The sequence below is a fragment of the Mytilus californianus genome, unplaced genomic scaffold, assembly GCF_021869535.1.
Source record: "Mytilus californianus isolate M0D057914Y unplaced genomic scaffold, xbMytCali1.0.p SCAF_5, whole genome shotgun sequence".
Classification (NCBI taxonomy): Eukaryota; Metazoa; Mollusca; class Bivalvia; order Mytilida; family Mytilidae; genus Mytilus; species Mytilus californianus.
Window position 1 is genome coordinate 84117640 of NW_026262701.1, and position 19298 is coordinate 84136937.

The window sequence follows — 19298 nt, forward strand, 5'->3', positions numbered from 1 at the left end:
ACATATGTGTATATTTTATATATGCTATTGTTGATTTTTTTCTCTGTCGAAATAACATGAAATAACTACGCATTAAAGTTTTAAGATACGTTGAACATATCTTGTCCTAGATTTTGACTTATTGAATAATTGGAAGTACACATATTTACATAACTCTTATCTATTTTGTGTGCATTTACTTTCAAAAGTTTATTACGTCCCAGTTATAAATATATTATAATACCTTTCTGAGTGGTAAAATTATCTTTGTATAAGTACTTTAGTTATTATACTAATTTGAAGTACAAAGTCGAGTACAAACTACAACTATGACGATGAATGTACATACTGGAGATATATTTGATACAGGTATGTAATATATTATATATTGAGTTATTATAAATAATTATGTCTATAACTTGTATATCATATAGGCCTATTTTACGACGGTTGCGAATATACAAGAAGGAGCGATGTTTATTACGATGCCTCCTTAAACTTGACAGTTCATACAATAAGCGTTAACATGTCATACAAATGAAAGCAAGATTTTGTATCGATCTGATGAGTTAAATCTTTTCAACTTATTTTTACAGTTTTTTCTTATATTGTGCTATTACACCACTATACCGGGTCAGTGGAGGGTCGGTGGCCCGCAAACATGTTTAACCCGCCATATTCTGTATGGGCTTATCCCAAGTCAGGAGCCTGTAATTCAGTAGTTGCAATTCTGTAAATATAGACAATGCAAGTTCCCATAGGAACTCCCTTTGCGGCTAAAGCTGTGACACTTTTACTATGAAGTTTCGTGAAAAATAATATCCCAGAACGGAAAGTTTATATGCACTACTATTTTATTCAAAGGTCAAAATATAGGGCTTTGCGGCATATTTTCATCATTTATATGCCCTGAACTTCTAAGAGTTTGAACTTATACTAAAATTCTATACTACCCTTACCTTCATATTTGGACCTCCTAAGAATTAAAATTTAGGCGCTACCATATTTTTCTATACTGGTTACATTCCCAAGTGATGTCTCTATGAGATGAAACACAGAGACCATAAATGGGAACCAGTACATTAACAAATTAACATATCTATGAATATTGCTTTGATTTTAATATCTGTAAACAGTTCTTTATAAAGCGGTCTCTCATAATTTTGGAATGTCATTGAAAACTTTATAAAATAATCTTAAATATACAACGAAGATTTGTAGTGTCATCAATGGCGAGACGTAAATGAAGCATGCTATATTGTTTTGCATTAAATGTTATAGTAAAATGCCAAAACATTTACATCAATAACCCGAACCCTCCCTTCGCCTTAAGGATTGCTTTAAAAGGGAAAATTTAAAAATGGTTATCAAGGTCAGTTACGTTGCTCTCTTCAGCGTTAATCTTCACCAGGAAGCTTAAGAGGCAAAAGTTTGAATAGGCGGAAATGTTAATTACGAAGGGTAGTGTTACCAAAACAAGCAAACGAGATCGAGAGAGAGTTAGAACATTACTGTGACTACCTAAGCTAGGTTTCTGATGGAGCGAGCACAATTTGACCCTGCTGTCCAAATTATGTGCCGTCTTTAATTTCCTTGTTCAAGTTACTGGTCATCCATTTGGTAGCTGGATTTGGTAAACGGAGATTTTAAATTGCGTTTTACTTTTACGAAGAATGTCTAGATATATCCAAAAAATTGGGACAAGCACGTAAAATCGTTATATCCCCACCCCATTTTGTACCTGTACAAAGTTCGGCTATTTGGACATTGTTGTCCTTGTTTGTATATCTATTTTTTCGGAGGTATCGGTATTTGGTTCACCGTTGGAAGTTGCTGTGGTCAGTGATACTGTCCAATAATTTTTTTGTAATTCATGTACTAAGTTTCATGGTTTATATTTCAAAATTTTGCAGCCTAGTAAATATTGTTTCAAAATAATTAAAATTTCAGTTAATACTCAGGACTTGCAGCATCTGAATATCCTAAAGGACAAAAATAAAAATGGATGGTCCTCAAATAGCTTTGATTGTTATGTTTGTGGCCTTACTTGGTTATTTTGGTAGTAGAATAATTCACAGTTTACAAGGACCATCATATGCTGAGAGAATTATCAAAAATGCAATGCCTGATAAAGAGTTATTAAAACATTCTGATGAATTCAGTCAACCGGAACTGATCAAGGTACGACAACTTACATTTAAGATATATAAAAGTTATTGTATTCCATAATGGTCATAAAAAATAATACGGTTATAATGTGGAGCTGGAAAATAGCTAAAAACGGTATAAAATCTATTTTAGTTTGTTTTCTCAGGCGGGACAAATGTTTCCAATTGTCGTATTTTTTAATGTTTTTATTTTATAATCACTGTTCTTTCATCTTTTGTCAAACCATCATTCTAAAACAATGGAACTTCTTTTTCTTTTCTTCTCGTTTATCTTTGTTTTAACCATCTTGATCACTTTCTTCTATTTGAAAAAAATAAAGCGTTATTATGATTGCAAATGAAACAACTATCAACACGAGACCAAAGGACGAGGTTGTAAGCAAATATAGATCACCGTACTGTTTTCAGCACTGAGCAACACTTATACCGTATAGAAGCTTTAAAAGGTCCTAGCATAACAAAATATGAAACAATTTAAAAGAGAAAACCAACGACCGGATTATATTCTTTTGTAAGTTATAATCCATCAGTTTCAAAGTTTCATTCACAACTAATCATAATTTGAGAACTCGACCGGTATGGTATACATCCATGGGACGGAAACCCAACAACACAAATAACCGGAAGCCATCTATAGAGGTCAACTTATCTTCAACAATAGACAGATGTCTATGCATTATGATTTGAAAAGTTGATACATTATATACAGATAATATCAGACCTATATCTGCTTTCAGCCAAAACAACAGAAAAAATATTATATTGTATAGGACAGGCACATGAACATGTGGCGGAGTTAAAAAAGTTTTATGTAGATCTCATTGACCCCCCCCCCCCTTTTTTTTATCTCGGTCATTGGACTAAAAAAGTGTGTACATACAAGAAGACGATAAAATCAGTTCAGAAAAAATCCCAAATCTCTATAATAACGGTTTGCTATAGATAACAAAAACGCTAATAAGATAATGCCCACCTGTTGTCCGTTTGGTTCTATTTTGTTGTTGGGCTACTGTCTAAGTGAAGTTTTCATTGTCACAAGTTTTCATCGACAGGTTACTGATGGTGTATATGTTGCTGTAGGATTCGCATTAGCTAATTCTATTTTGTTAGAAGGTCCCGAGGGATTGGTAATAGTTGATGTGACAGAAAGTATAGAGAGTGCCGCAGAAATATTAAAGGTGTTCCGAAATGTCACAGACAAACCAATACAAGCGTTGATTTATACTCACAATCATGCTGATCATTCATTTGGTGCCAAGGTTTGTATTTTAACAGTTGTCTTGGTATGTTTCGGCATACCATTTATACAACAAATGACTTTCGTCATTTTCCTTCAGTTAGGAGTGAAATACAAATTTTTTTTCATTGGTGAAAGTTTACATAGACAATAACTGTTTATAAAGACACTAAACAGTTATTGTCTTTATCCTGCAATTAATTTTGTACATTTTATTTCCATCCCAACCGTTGAATTTGTTTTTGAAAGAAATCGATATGACTTAAACGCGGACCGCAATGAGGACCCCAAATTGAACTGTGACGTAAACAGTAATTTGACATAACCGTTCGCTCGCAACAGAAACAGGATACCAGGAGACTATGTACGTCTAGTATACGTATATCGCTTCGTGTTATCTGTACACCTGTATTAGTATAGTAGAAAGGTAGATTGCAGGATAAATATCAAAAAGTGCTATCGATTCTGATAACATATTGGGAAAGAATAGGATTTTGCCTTTGTCAAAACAGTGGATATCTTTGTTGTTTTTTAATAATTAATTAGTTAAAAAGATAGGAAATATCTGTTTTTCTGACCTATTTAAGGAATTATAAGGTAATATGTTTGCTGCTAAACTTCTTACCACGTTTAACACTACATGGTATCACTAAATTATCTTCATCAATAGTTAAGGTAAGTTTAGAAATTCGTGAGGAACTCAGGTAAAGGTATACGTCACTTCATTTGTAGGACTGAGAACTGATAAAAAAATTTGATTCAATATTGCTTTAACTGACAATTGAACAGCCCCTTTTAAGCCCTATGACAATAACTTCATCATCGGCATATTCAAACGAGAACGCATGAACTATTGATACAATAGGTTGGTTCTGCAATGTAGGTTGACTGTGATAAACGGCGGGAAATTTGGGCTGTCATTGGAAACTCAGTTATTGTTGAAAAAGGACAGGCATTGCGCACATGCATTGCAGAAACAGGCCACCTTTGGACCCCTCAGATAGTTTATAAAATGGTATTTGAAAGTGAAATGAGCATTGCACTCAACCTACACGTGGCATCGGGTTTTGTAACGTCCACACACCGACCGGATGTGGCTCCCATTCAGCCAAACAGACGCCAGTCCCTTTTTAGCAAGGGTTTAAGGATGTTCGCTTCTCTGTTTCAAAATAACAAGGTTTTTAAAAGACTGTTATATATTGGTAGAATATGAATAAGGGAACTAAAAAAGCGGAAAAAAATGATAGTTCCGTGTTCTAGTTTTTGAGATTTAATCAATAGAAAATTTGGCGGGAAATAGTTCTCTCTAGATTTTTCATACATTTAACATTGACACCTTTTTCCTTTCAAAAACTGAAAAAATAACAAGGATTTTATAAAATTTTCAAAAATTACTTTTAAAACTATATGCAATAAAATTCTGAAAAGAAAAGTAGGGGTCAGTGGGCAAATTTTTTATTGGCACTACATGGATAAAACTAGAGGATTCAGAATATCTGACAAAAAGTCAAAAACAATAGTAGCGAACATCCTTAACTGCAAACAAAACGAGGGATTGCCAAGTTTCTATTCCCTACTCAATCCTTTGGATGCAAATCATCGGAAACCTATATACGCTAACTGTAAATAAACCCACGCTAACTGTAAATAAACCCACGCTAACTGTAAATAAACCCACAGCTCTCATTTGCAAGTTTATATGACATTTTTTGGTTGACAATTCATGCTGAAAATTGAAGCATATCGCGGGAAAAAAATACATGAAACCAAAAGATTTCAAATTATTAAAATATAATGCTCGAATAATCATGGCGCTGTTAGAAAATAATTATTTTGTAAAAATGTATTTAGTACAAAAAAGCGTATATATTATTATTATTATTCAAATTGATTTTTAGTCTAATAACTTTAAGTTATATTTTCATCTTATATTGAGTTAATGAATAAACTCATCATAGATACCAGTTTTTTAAAATGTTGTACGCCAGACGCAAAAGACCCATCAGTGACGCTCGAATAAAAAAAGTTAAAAAGGACAAATTAGTTCGAAGTTGAAGAGCATTGAGGACCCCGAATTCCAAAAGATTTTCCAAAATAAAGATAAGGTAATATATTTCTGGAGTTGAAAAAGGGGCCTCGGTGGCCGAGCGGTCTAAAAAGGGTGGATTTATGGAGCTATATATACATGATTAACTTTTTTACAAGTCACACGCCTAACTTTGTATTGGTGCTTCCCATTTTTTCTTCAAATCTGTAACCGGCCGCCACGATATAGCCAACAATAGATAAGAGTGCTGAAAGTGGCGTTAAACACCAAAATTAATCAATCACTTGAATAAAATATGCATAGTTAAAAAAGCAGTGAATAAAATAAGGTGTGCATGGTCCCTATTCTCAGTACACATTAGAGATAAATTATTTTCCGTGGACAATCGAACTTTTCCAATACATTTATGCAAATTTACTGAAATTTTCGAACGTTTTCAAAATGTGCAGGTCTGGTAAATATACTAGACATACTTTGAAAGTTATTATTTAATCTTTGATTATGATTCGAAAATACTTTTTACGTGTTTTCCTTCACATCTCCCTTTATTCGTATAAAACCCTCAACAACGAGCAAAACCCATACCGTATAATAAGCTATAAAAGGTCCCGGCATGGCAAGAAGGGGAACAATTCAAACGAGAAAAACAAATTAGACTGAAGCAATTGCATGCGACGACAACCACTGAAATATAGGCGCATGACTTGTGAGAGGCACATACAAAATGTGGCAGACTTAAACATATTTGCCAGCATACATTCAACGTAACTTGGGACAGTCGTCACAGTGTAACAGCACAACATATGTATGAAAAGAAAGTGTATAAAAAAAAATGAAAATATTATTTTATATTCTTTCATTTCTTGAAGTTCTTGAAGTACCTGATATCGACCTAGGTTTTTGATGGAGTTCGTGTTGTTCAGTGATTGTAGACTGTTGTTCCAATATCTCCCTTCTATTTCGTTTTATTAAAAGTTTAACTTTTGACCTTTACATTAAGTTTTGCATAAATCATGTATTATAGATGTGTGTAAAAATCAGCTGTACAAATCATAATTTAAAATGTAAACGTGTGATTTTAATGCAAATATAAAACATCCTTTCTTATTTCTCCCTTGATTTTCAGGCCTTTATAGAGGACGAAGATAATCCGCCGGATATATGGGCTCACGCAGGAATTCTTGGCGAGTTCACTCGAGTATTCTCAACGGTCAACGGTGCTACTTACAAACGCTCAATGAGACAATTTGGGGTCCATTTACCAGGCCAAATTAATGCTGGTATTGGATTGAAATTAAAATATGGTACAGATAAAACAACTCTTGGTGTTGTTTATCCCACACATTTTGTTCATGAACAAAAAACCAACTTAGTATTAGCTGGTAAGTTATTCATTCTTTTAATCTTTAAAATTTTAATCAAAAATAAAACAGGATAGATATCCTTTTTTCGTAAATTGTTTTGTTATAAATTATGTCGTAATTTTTTTCGTTTCAATTTTTTCACATTTTTTATGTCGGGGCCTTTTATAGCCGACTGGTTTTCCTCATAATTACAGTCCGGACGGTGACCTTTAACTGCTTACATCCACTACATTTGAATTTGGTGGATAGTTGTTTCAATGGTAATCATACCACATACTTATATTATTATTAAAACTTTTGAAAAGTTTGTTTGAATAATTCTAATCCATTTTTATATTTAAATCCTTCTTCTAATGAAAATCAGTATAATATAAACTTGAAATAGACAGAAGCAGATGAAAAAGGAAAAAAAGGGGAGAATTATTCCCCGCTCTCCCAAAGTAGGTAAAGTAATGTTTTTGTTTCAACTGCTTAACCAAAAATTAAATCAGTTAGATATATGAAAATATGAATGGGGGAGAGCAAGGGAAAAATTGTGACAGAAATAAGTATTTAAAACACAAACAGATGAGGGTCTGGATGGGGTCCGTCATTTCTTTAGTCTCAAATTTTTAGATCATTTTTCTCTGTTCTTTATTTTATTTGACCCTTATTCGCTATTTTCTATATATCAGCACCCAATTATTCTCTATTCTTTATTTTTGGCCTATTTTTCTCTATCTTTTTCATATTTTTGCCCTTTATTCGGCATTTTTTGTTCATTATTAGATCTATTCTGTAAACCCCATCCAGACCCTCAACAATAATTTGATATTTAAAAATGGCGGTGCATATAGGAATCAGTATACGGCGCAGAGATCATATCCGTTCCGTTCTATACTACATGTACGTACATGTAACAAAACATTAAATATGACCTCTGGAATACCTTTTTCATATTTTAGTGGAGTATTGCGGAGCACGTACGGAACGGATAGGAATTAGGAACCGTAGATCGTGTTAGAATTGTATGAACTGCAAGTCGGACGACACCAGTTAATCTTACTTTATATTGTTCATCAATCATATGCATATTGCTTTAACTGATAATTGGGTGAAATCATGATAAGACTGGTAATAATTGAAATGGATGAGAGTAGACAGGTTACATCTATGGGGTTCAGTCTCATTAATGTTTACCCCACATTTCCTTTAATTGGTATTTTAAACAGCAGCAATCGAAGCACTGTTAATACGATCAACCAGTTATTGATGGCTTCATAGAATTTGTAAAGGGATTATTTCAGGAGTTATTAAAAAAAGATACTTAACGCCATTTTCTTTTTCTTATTTTCTGTAAAAGAATGATGTGTGTGTTTATATTTTTTGGAGGGTTGGGTGGGGGAAACGATAAAAATGAAAGATATTTAATTTAACATTTCACTTCTATTTGATAGTTAAATTCAAAATGAAAGTATTCTTATTTATTGTGTCAACGGAGATACGTATACGCCATTTTCTTTTTTATCTTTAAAACTATAGTGTGTTTCTAATTTTTTAGGAAAACATCATAAAGAAGACCTTTTTAGATTATTAATCTGATATGTCCTTTTCTATTTTCAGGAATCAATATGACGATTATACATATTCCAGGTGAAACAGACGACCAGATTGGTGTGTGGATCCCTGAAAAACAAGTTCTTTTATGCGCAGACGATATTTATAAAGCCTTTCCAAATCTTTATGCTATTCGTGGCACACCCTCCCGTGATCTCATGCAATGGATTAGATCATTAGATTTAATGTTAACTTATGATACACAACACTTAGTTCCCAGCCATACTCGACCTGTGTTTGGTAAAGAAAATATTAAGGAAATATTAACAGTTTATAGAGATGCGATTCAGTATATCCACGATCAGACTGTACGATATATAAACCAAGGCTTCACATCTGAGGAAATTGTTGAAAAAGTAGCATTGCCAAAAAATTTAGCCAGACATCCATATCTAAAGGAATTTTATGGAACTGTTGCGTGGTCGGTAAAAGGTGTTTTTAATTCGTATTTAGGGTGGTTCAGTGGTAACCCTATAGATCTTCAACCTTTAACAATAAAAAGTAAATCCGAACGAATGGTAAAGCTAATAGGCGTTGATAAAATGTTAGAAGCAGCAAAAACAGCACTAAAAGAAAAAGACTTTCAATGGGCTTTAGAATTATCTTCTTATCTTCTCATAATTTATTCAGATAACTCTGAAGCAAGAGACATTAAAATAGATGCTTTGACTTATCTGGGTGCAAGGCAAGTAAGCGCATGTGGTAGAAATTATTATTTAACATGTGCGTTCGAAGAAGCAGCTGAAATAGAATTACGAAATTCGGAGCGTAACAGAGAAATGGGAATCAAAACGCTTCCAATAAGACAATTATTCTTGGCAATGCCTGTTAAATTTAAAGCAGAGGAATGCATGAATGTAAACAACTCTTTGTTATTTTCATTTTCTGATACCGGTGATAACGTAAAGTTAACAATCAGAAATTCTGTTGCTATTGTTTCATTTCACCACGGTAAAGAACCATTGTATGATGTGAAGATAACAGTTACAGAGAAAGTATTTCGGGAGTTAATATCGAGTCGAATGCGGGCAATAACAGCTTATGGAACGGGTGAAATTATTATTGACGGTGGAATAATGAAATTTAGAAATTTGATGAATTGCTTTGAAAACAGATAAATTTTAACTATTCAAACCTCAATTATATGAAACTTTTTATCATTTTGCATCCATCGTTTCGAAACTTTCTCAATTTTTTCCATTCCCCAGATCAAAATGAGATGAACATTTCCATCAATTACATTAATATTTCAAAAAGAAAGAAAAATGAAAAAAATCCTTTTAGCAAGAGAAGACTAACAAATGGAATATTTTTGTGAAATGTAATCTTTGTTTGAGTTAAGAATAAAGAATTCTTCTACGTCATGTATGTGTAACTGGAAATAAGTTTATATATACATTTATATGCACGTACAATGAGAATGATAGTTTCGAATGCAACATAAGTGTTTTTATGTTACATTTTGTACCAATGCACTATATTTATTTCTTTGTTGTTGAAGTTTTTGTTTAAAATAAAATATAAACTATAATTCATTTAAGATTCGAATGTTTCGTTATGATTTTGACACAACTGCTGAACTTTCCAATATTTTTTTTGGACCGGAAACGGACGTCGTGGTCACGTAATATCTTTTTTCTGAATCGATCACGTCAGATATGTTGAAAAGAAATGTAGTACTGCAATTTTCAAGAAATTTGCTTTTCGTTTCACAAAAAGGAGTCTTTTTTCGCTAAAGTTTGTGCTGTCTTAATCCAAGTCTTGTTTCATTTCGTTTGTTTCTTGCGGCTTTTGTCTTCAGTTTGTGTTTAAAAATAATATTGTTAAACAAAGGATAAAAGCATAAGATACGTATATGTCTACATACTAAAATATTATTTACGAGTAGTTTGGATATATGAAACCTTATATTGTACGTGAAAAGATTGAACAAGAGGAAGCAGACATTCTAAGTCCTATTGACATTTAACTCCGATTTTGAAACCTCCAAAGTTGAGGACCAACATCCAATGATAAAATGCAAAGAATTTAAAGCTCCAGAAAAAAACGGACAACAATTCGATTACAGATTCTTGTTTTGTAACACTCCAGTATAGAATTTGGAGAGGTTTGATTATTTTTAAGAGGGGCCATCAGCCTTTTCTTCAAGATAGACCGTATATCGTTTATAAAAATGTCCACTTCTTGTAAGTGCAGTGGTCGAGTGCAACACTGAATACCAATTAAGTACTATGGCATTTCCCAGAAACCGTGACCATTCTTTGATATTTTTTATTCTGGAGCGTATTCTTGTCTTCTTTAATACCGACATCACTTATTTATGCCCTTTTGTAGTGATCTTTTGTGCGTTTTAACTGTATATATTTGTTTACTCCACTGGTCATAAAAACAGTCGAGGGTTGTGTACTCGCATAGATAGTTTTACCCCGCCACATATTTATGTGGCTGTCCCAATCGGCAAAATAAATTCAACTTCCATCCTCATAAATTGCGCGTTTTCTCAAAAATGACGTTCGGATCGTTAAAATACGTTATATTCCCATAATGGAACGCAATTCCTGAAAAGGCACATTCATAACATTTCGTCATTGTTGTTGTAATCTCTTTGTTTTTATCAATTTAGAATTGTGTTTAAATCAGATCAATGGTTATGGCTGTTGAAATGAATCAAATCATGTCAGACTCTTGGAGATTTAGAGGTCCTCATTTCAAAACAGGCACTTGTCCGTTGTCGAAGACAGTCTGGTGACCTTTATTTGTTTTTGTGCGGGCTTTGTATGTTATTTGGTAGTTGTCACATTGACGTTATACCTACACATCAATTAATTCAATTTACAAATCACGTAGTTACAAAATTATGAAACAGAGGTTGCACGGTCATCTAAACAATATCGTGTGTATAACTCTGTTTTTTACCAAAAGCGACTTTGTTTCTAGCAGTTTAAGGTATATGTAATATACAATTATATATGATCTGTTACAAATATAATTTGAATTGCTGATCATAATTGTAATACAAGTAATTGACGTCAAATGGATAATTTTACAATTACAAATTTTTAACTGCAGGCAATTTAATAATATCTAATGATTCATATAACAATAAAGCCGAAGATCATGCACTGTACCCTATTGTATCCCAAAATGTACAATAATTGTCCCTAAATACACTGTCTAACTCACTGGCTGGGGTTTTAAATCTCAAACTTTGCCAGTTAGTATTTTTGCCATATTTTGGCCAGTTGAAAGGAATTGGATTGCCTACTGATGGATCTCCATTTTTGGCAAAATTGGTAAAATAGTTTATCAAATTATCAGACATTATATTCTCCTCAGGTGTTGTTGTAAAATTAGCACTGTAACGGAATGATTGAAACACGTATGGAATATCTGAACCATGACACACATGATAGTTACACTCTGTGAATTTCCCCCAGCCATTAAATGAAAAGAAATGATCAAAAATGTAAACCCATGCGTCAATGCTGGTTTTCGTTTTCACTGATCTGGTAAAATTCCTCGTCGGGCAGGTGAAAATAAAATCAGTAGACGCAATTTGCAAGTCATCGCGTTCGTCTTCAGGGTTGTTAGGGGGGTACATTCCTAAGATTTCAACAACGTTGCGTCCAAACGTTGCTAGAAGTGCTTCTGCATACAATGTAGGACTAATCGTATGATTCCATGCTTCAAAAATAAAAATTCTCGTTTCTTCCGTCAAAGATCCGATGATAAATGGCTTCTTCTGTAAATAACCACGTCGTGCTGCCTCTAGAGGTTGAAATGGTACAACCTGACCATCAACATACGGTCCCAAAGGCTCAAAGAATTCTAAAAGTTTTATTGAACTTGGGTAACCGCGAACAGTTTTTTGTGCTAATGCAACTTCATCGGCGGTTTTAGAACGGAGACATGCCATGTCATTTGGCTGACATCCAAGTTCTAGTGTTATCATTTCTCCAAGGAAAAGTTCTTCAGCCCGGTCTTTGAACGGGATAGATATCGGTGCACTTTCTATTATAGCCTTTTGGAAATATATTGAACTTTCAGCATTCATTAGGTGGATAACAGTTGACTGTGCACCTGCGCTTTGTCCAAACAATGTTACCTATAAAATAGAAGCATTTGGTTATAGGTTGCACTTCTGTAAATATAGACAATTTCCCATAGGAACTCCTTTTACGACTAAAACTGTGCAACTTTTGCTATGAATTTCGTAAAAAATTGTATTCTAGAATGGACAGTTCATATGCACTACTATTTTTTTCAAATGTCAAAACATAGGACTGTGCGGCATATTTTCAACATTTATATGCCTCGAACTTCTAAGAGTTTAAACTTATACTTAAATTCTGTACTACCCCTCCCTTTACTTTGAGTCTTCCTCAGAATTCCATTTGACCGCTATCCATATGTACTTATACTGATAAAATGTGTTGTGTCTCTATGAGATGAACCATGGAGATCATATCTGGTAACCAGTAGGTAAAGAAAATAAGATATCTATGAATATTAATATCTCCCCAAAAGAGACGTGGTTTGTGAAACAGCAGTATTTACAAAGTGCTACCTATATGATTGACAAATTTAGAATTTATTTTAACATAAATAAACAGGTTGCAAAAAATGTGATATACCATTAAACTCTAATGTTATACAAATATTGATCAAAAGTAAAAGGCAACATTATAAAAAGCGACAAAACTAACAAAGGGATTTTTCACCACAAACCATGCTGCATTTGCTCACTTATCTACCAATCAAATCATGGAATAACGGTACCACCAGCATCCATTTTTGAAATTTTGGTTCATTTATAAGTTTCGGAGTTTAGTGTGACGTCTATTTATGCTGGACTAGTATACATTATTGTTTAGGGCCAGCAAAAGCCCGCTTCCGGGTGCGGGATTTTTCTAGCTGTGTTGAAGACCAATTGGTGGCCTTTGGTTGTGTTCTGCTCTTTGGTCGGGTTGTTGTCTCTTTGACACATTCCCCGTTTCCATTCTCAATGTTATTTTATCCAATCGGTCAATCAAATCGTTCGCTTGTCTTCACATAAATTGTGCATTACATAAACTGTTTTTCTTATATACTAGTTATACCTTATTTGGGTCTCCTCCGAAGTATTTGATATTTTCTGCCACCCATTTCAATGCAAATTGTTGATCTAGTATACCATAGTTGCCTGTAGCTCCTTTCTGAGTGGGTGTATCTTTTGTCAACAGAAACCCCAATGCACCTAATAATAATCGACAAAGTCAATGCATTTTGAAACTTATTTAATAAAATGATGCATCTAGGTTTTTAAAATAATTTCCATAGTTCTACGGTAAATAAAATGTCTTATTAGTATAAAAATTATCAAACCATGATAGCTAGCTCTGTATGTGAATGACCGTTACCCCTTGCAATCAGGTAAATGTTTATTTGAGTTGTTCCTGGACAGATTTCTTAATACGACTTCCACTCTCCTAGATAAAGTTTTATTTTGCGTCCCCGATTTGAATTACATTTAATCATGTTAAAGGCACCAGGGATTTTTTTTTAAAGTTTTTTTTGTCTTTTTAAATTTTGCTCTCTATATATTCACTCTGGAAATCATTTGTTGTTTAAAATGCTGTGTATTTGAAACTTTTAAGTTATTTAAACGTCGTCAAAACTTTAATAAAAAAGTTAACAATCATAGAAGTCGAAAACGGCGAAAGCGATAAATGATACTTATATACTTAACATCTCAAATAACGCACCACATCTTACCATATATAGTTGTTTCACAATTTCTTGTTTTTGCTACAAATTTGTGGAAATCTATTATATTTCAATCATAACCTTGAAATTATTGCAACTTTACAGAAACATTTTTATTTTAGGGGCGACAATGAGGGTTTCAACCACAGAAGTAAAAAATCAGAAGTCTGTGATAAGTCAATTTCAAATATGTCATTAGACAAGAATTCGATTAAGAAACTGAAAATTTTCGTTAATTCCATGTTAAAAGAATCACACAACTTTATATTTTACAAATTTGGCAGCTTTGTTTTTGTTTTTTAATGATAAAATGTGTAGTTTTTTTTAGATGTCAAAAATTAAAATTAAGATAACTGTTATGTTCACAGAACTTGGTGTTTATGACTTCAGAAACGTTGTCTCAATACTTTGACTCATTTCAATCATTTTTTTTAAAAATGGCATGCAATAGAAATTGTTACTTCAAAGAAACTAATCGATGTGTTGCGGTTCGTTTGTTGTTGAGTATATTTTTGGATTGTTATACAATCTGATGTTACCAGTATAATGTGATTACCTTGTATACAATATGTAGTTACCAGTATAAGGTGATTACCTTGTTTAACATCTGGTGTTACCAGTATAATGTGATTACCTTGTATACAATCAAGTAATATCAGTAGAATGTGATTACCTTGTATTCAATCTGATGTAACAAGTATAATGTGATTAACTTGTATACAATCTGATGTTACCGGTATAATGTGATTACCTTGTATACAATTTGATGTTACCAGTATAAAGTGATTACCTTGTTTAAAATCTAGTAATATCAGTAGAAGGTGATAACTTGTATTCAATCCGTTGTTACCAGTATAATGTGATTACCTTGTATACAATGAAAGGTTACCAGTATAATGTGTGTACCTTGTTTAACATCTGGTGTTACCAGTAGAATGTGATTACCTTGTATACAATCTGATGTTACCAGTATAAAGTGATTACCTTGTTTACAATCTAGTAATATCAGTAGAAGGTGATAACTTGTATTCAATCTGTTGTTACCAGTATAATGCGATTACCTTGTATACAATGAAAGGTTACCAGTATAATGTGTGTACCTTGTTTAACATCTGGTGTTACCAGTAGAATGTGATTACCTTGTATACAATCTGATGTTACCAGTATAAAGTGATTACCTTGTTTACAATCTAGTAATATCAGTAGAAGGTGATAACTTGTATTCAATCTGTTGTTACCAGTATAATGCGATTACCTTGTATACAATGAAGGGTTTCCAGTATAATGTGATTACCTTGTATACAATCTAGTAATACCAGTAGAATGTGATTACCTTGTATTCATTCTGATGTAACCAGTATAACGTGATTCCTTGTACATACAATCTGATGTAACCAGTATAAAGTGGTTACATTGTTTACAATCTGGTGTTATCGGTATAGTGTGATTACTATGTTTACGATCTAGTAATATCAGTAGAATGTGATAACTTGTATTGAATCCGATGTTACCAGTATAATGTGATTACCTTGTATACAATCAAGGGTTTCCAGTTTAATTTGCACGTGATTACCCTGTATAAAATCAAGTCTTCATTATAATATGATTACGTTGTTTTCAATCTTATGTTACTAGTATAATGTGATTACATTGTTTAAAATCCGGTGTTACCGGTATCATGGATTACCTTTTTTATAATCTGGTGTTACAGGTATAATGTTAATACCTTGTATACAATCTGGTGTTACCAGTATAATGTGATTACCTTGTATACAATCAAGTGTTTCCAGAATAATGTGATTTCGTTGTTTTCAATCTTATGTTACTAGTATAATGTGTTTACCTTGTTTCCAATCTGGTGTTACCGGTATAATGTGATTACCTTGTTTACAATCTGGTGTTACCGGTATAATGTGATTACCTTGTTTATAATCTGATGTTACCAGTATAAAGTGATTACCTTGTTTACAATCTAGTTATATCAGTAGAATGTGATAACTTGTATTAAATCTGATGTAACCAGTATAATGTGATTACCTTTTATACAATCAATGGTTTCCAGTATAATGTGATTACCTTGTATACAATCAAGTGTTACCAGTATAATGTGATTACCTTGTATACAATCTGGTGTTACCAGTATAATGTGATTACCTTGTATACAATCAAGTGTTTCCAGTATAATGTGATTACGTTGTTTTCAATCTTATGTTACTAGTATAATGTGATTACCTTGTTTACAATCTGGTGTTACCGGTATAATGTGATTACCTTGTTTATAATCTGGTGTTACCGGTATAATGTGATTACCTTGTTTACAATCTGGTGTTACCGGTATAATGTGATTACCTTGTTTATAATCTGGTGTTACCGGTATAATGTGATTACCTTGTTTACAATCTGGTGTTACCAGTATAATTTGATTACCTTGTTTATAATCTGGTATTACCTGTATATTTTGATTACCTTGTTTACGAGGTAGTGTTATGAGTGTTAATTCATATTTACCCAGTCTGTAATCTAGTGTTACCAGTATTACTTGTCCCAACTTTACAAAATATTGGCCGTTAAACAGCATGGAAGAAACGCTCATATGGACAAAGTTGCCTCCATGCAAATATACCATTACCGGAAAAGCTGTGGATGAATTAGCACTCAAAGGAGTCCAAATGTTTAAATATAGACAGTCTTCAGAAGTCTGAAAGTATAATTCGAAGTACCATGTGTATTTGCTTATGCCTTATTCTATACAAATGCCAGAGTTATCCTCTATCCTTGTCATTTGCATGCTCATAGTTTATATTTTGAATTTAAAAAAAAAATTATATTAATATGAACAAAATGAGAGTTAAGTTAAACATCAATAAGACATCACCCATTGTAACAAGAATGGTAATTTCTCTCTTGATTTTCGAGTGAGTAAACTTCTTTTATTTTCAAAGGATCGCATTAACCAGATGCAGACATAGGTTTTTTAAAAGGGACTGGGATCCCACTAAGGCAACGTTATGATTTGGACTTATAGAAATTCATAAGCCATACATGTAGCTCAGTAAGGGGTCTGGCTTGCTTACATATACAATGTACATATATCGTTTTTATTCTGAAATTTACACCCAATACTTGAAACTTTAGTTGTTAAAATCTAAATCATTGTCTCTAATTTTTCAAAGAAATCGACATAGTTTAAACGCGGACCGCGAAGAGGACCCAAAAATGAACTGTTTCACAAAAAGAAATATCCATATTACCGCTTGCTCAACATGGAAGCGGGGGTAACAGGAGACGTTATTTGTACAAGTACAAATAAAGCAAAAATTTATTTGTGTACTGTTATTTGTACAATAGTTGGATGATTGTAGGATGAATTTTTTACCTTATCAGGACAGACGAATGATGGGTTCGTGTCTTTGCATCCTTTCTGTGGACAACCTGGTTGAAGCTGAGTGGCGTTGTATGTATTTACCCACTTGTTTTTCTCTACTGGATTGTTCCATCTAAAAAAGGGTTTGTATACCAAAATGAGAGCTCGCATTTGTCATAAAAAATGGGTACGATTAATAAATATATCGGTACTAAACTAAATAATCATCATCATCATCGTCGTCTTCAAATCTACCTATAGTTGCTAACATCTACTTCATTTGAACACTGGTGGATAGCTCTCTCATTAGCAATCATGTCACATCTCCTTATTCTATATAAGTTTTTGTCATTTTGTCAATCAACATTACAGTTTTACACTGACAGCAGTAATTGCAGACGAGACAATTTTTTTATAGCATCAATTAGAAAATGTATGATTTGAAACACGCTAATATCTCTTTTTTTTCTTCATTAAAATGCTGTGTAGATTTACGGTGGGTATTGCACTAGACAATGTCGTGAAATTTTAATGACGTTGCCGTATGAAACCTACCCGAAGTACATCTGCTGATATTAATGAATATAACAGTATAGGAAGATGTTAAGGGTAAGAATTTTGAGCTAGTTTATAGTACTATCGAGCAGTCTGTGATACGGTATTTTGTTTATCATTGTTATGTTTGTTCCTTTGGTTTATACCGGTATCATAGAGTTGTGTGCTTTCCCTGTAACTAAGTTTAACCCCGCGCATGTTCATGAACCATGAAAGTCAGGAACCACGTTATTAGTTGTCTTTAGTTAAAAGTTTTTCGTCAAGAGTATTTAGTATTGATATCAGATCTTTGATAGTCTAAGTACCTGTTGAATTTATCTACAGATTTCAAGACTTGGTTTGCTTGAAGATTGACAATACAGTATAGACTCTTGTCCATGTCGGAAGCCGTATTAGTATGGTTCTGTTGTTGTTTTGTTGACGTAACAACAACATCTCCTTTTGTTCATAACCGGAAATGTTCCACTTAAACACTTTATCAGGTAAAACGGTTGGAAAATTTAGATATAAAGATGAGAAACGGAGAATGTGTCAAGAGAAAACAAACCGACCAAAGTGCAGAAAACAGCCCAAGGCCACCAATGCATATTAATCAAAATGAATTAGGCACAGCTTTCCGATTTGAAAAGGCACTTGACACAACAAGCAGTGAATTAGTTACTATAGAGGATAGTGAAATAGAAACACAAAACAACACGGACATACGTCATTTAAAAATTGGCAAACACATTGCAGGAACATAGCTATTCACTGTTATTAAAATACATACCTTAGGTTTCCAATAGGAGGTTCGGCATACGGAACACCAAGAAATGCATTGACACCATTTTCCTGAAAACCAGCTATTGAACCATATTTGGTATTCACTACAGGCAATGATTGCACCAAATTGAATGACAGCAAGAGAGACAAGATCGGATATACAATATTCTGCATCGCAAAATTTTTGAATAAATGTATTTGTAAATATTAAATTTGATATGATAATATTGTTAACATTATCAATGTTATCATTATACCCTCATAGATATCAAAGGTTAAATGTGTGTATTGATGTACAGAAAATGAAAATCATGCCAACTTGCAAATTAAATAATTGTTGTTATTCCGAGTATTTTCATAAAATGCACTACAAAGCATCAATTTTACTAAATATCGGACGATACATTATTTCATTGGTTGTAAAACTATGTCAATATTAATAGTAGTTATGACACTGAAATATATTTTTCTTTTATTTATT

At 33.0% G+C, this 19298-nt stretch overlaps 2 protein-coding genes across 3 annotated transcripts; one reads left to right on the forward strand and one right to left on the reverse strand.

The window, feature by feature from the left end:
- Positions 1–293: 293 nt before the first annotated feature.
- On the forward strand, positions 294–9926 carry LOC127703217 (linear primary-alkylsulfatase-like). Of its 2 annotated transcripts, XM_052207742.1 has the most exons (5): positions 294–348; positions 1930–2160; positions 3200–3406; positions 6558–6813; positions 8398–9926. In XM_052207742.1, the coding sequence occupies exons 2-5, from the start codon at positions 1981–1983 to the stop codon at positions 9507–9509; spliced, it is 1755 nt and encodes a 584-aa protein (XP_052063702.1). In that variant the 5' UTR covers positions 294–348; positions 1930–1980; the 3' UTR covers positions 9510–9926. The 2 variants fall into 2 exon arrangements, with proteins under 2 accessions (XP_052063702.1, XP_052063703.1); XM_052207743.1 differs by lacking the exon at positions 294–348 and having other exon boundaries at positions 1882–2160.
- Positions 9927–11445: 1519 nt separating this feature from the next.
- Positions 11446–18991, reverse strand: LOC127702792 (cAMP-regulated D2 protein-like). Its single transcript, XM_052207096.1, has 5 exons — positions 18825–18991; positions 17513–17633; positions 16645–16834; positions 13491–13627; positions 11446–12496 (listed from the first exon to the last, which is right to left on the reverse strand). The coding sequence occupies exons 1-5, from the start codon at positions 18989–18991 to the stop codon at positions 11507–11509; spliced, it is 1605 nt and encodes a 534-aa protein (XP_052063056.1). The 3' UTR covers positions 11446–11506.
- Positions 18992–19298: the final 307 nt, after the last annotated feature.

Coding starts and splice junctions, on each gene's coding strand:
- LOC127702792 (XM_052207096.1), bottom strand. CDS start 18,991: ATGCAGAATATTGTATATCCGATCTTGTCTCTCTTGCTGTCATTCAAT. Junction 13,628..16,644: donor AACACTAGATTACAGACTGG/GTAAATATGAAT, acceptor GATTATTATTAG/GTGCATTGGGGTTTCTGTTG. Junction 12,497..13,490: donor TCGGAGGAGACCCAAATAAG/GTATAACTAGTA, acceptor TCTATTTTATAG/GTAACATTGTTTGGACAAAG.
- LOC127703217 (XM_052207742.1), top strand. CDS start 1,981: ATGGATGGTCCTCAAATAGCTTTGATTGTTATGTTTGTGGCCTTACTT. Junction 3,407..6,557: donor ATCATTCATTTGGTGCCAAG/GTTTGTATTTTA, acceptor CTTGATTTTCAG/GCCTTTATAGAGGACGAAGA. Junction 6,814..8,397: donor AACCAACTTAGTATTAGCTG/GTAAGTTATTCA, acceptor TTCTATTTTCAG/GAATCAATATGACGATTATA.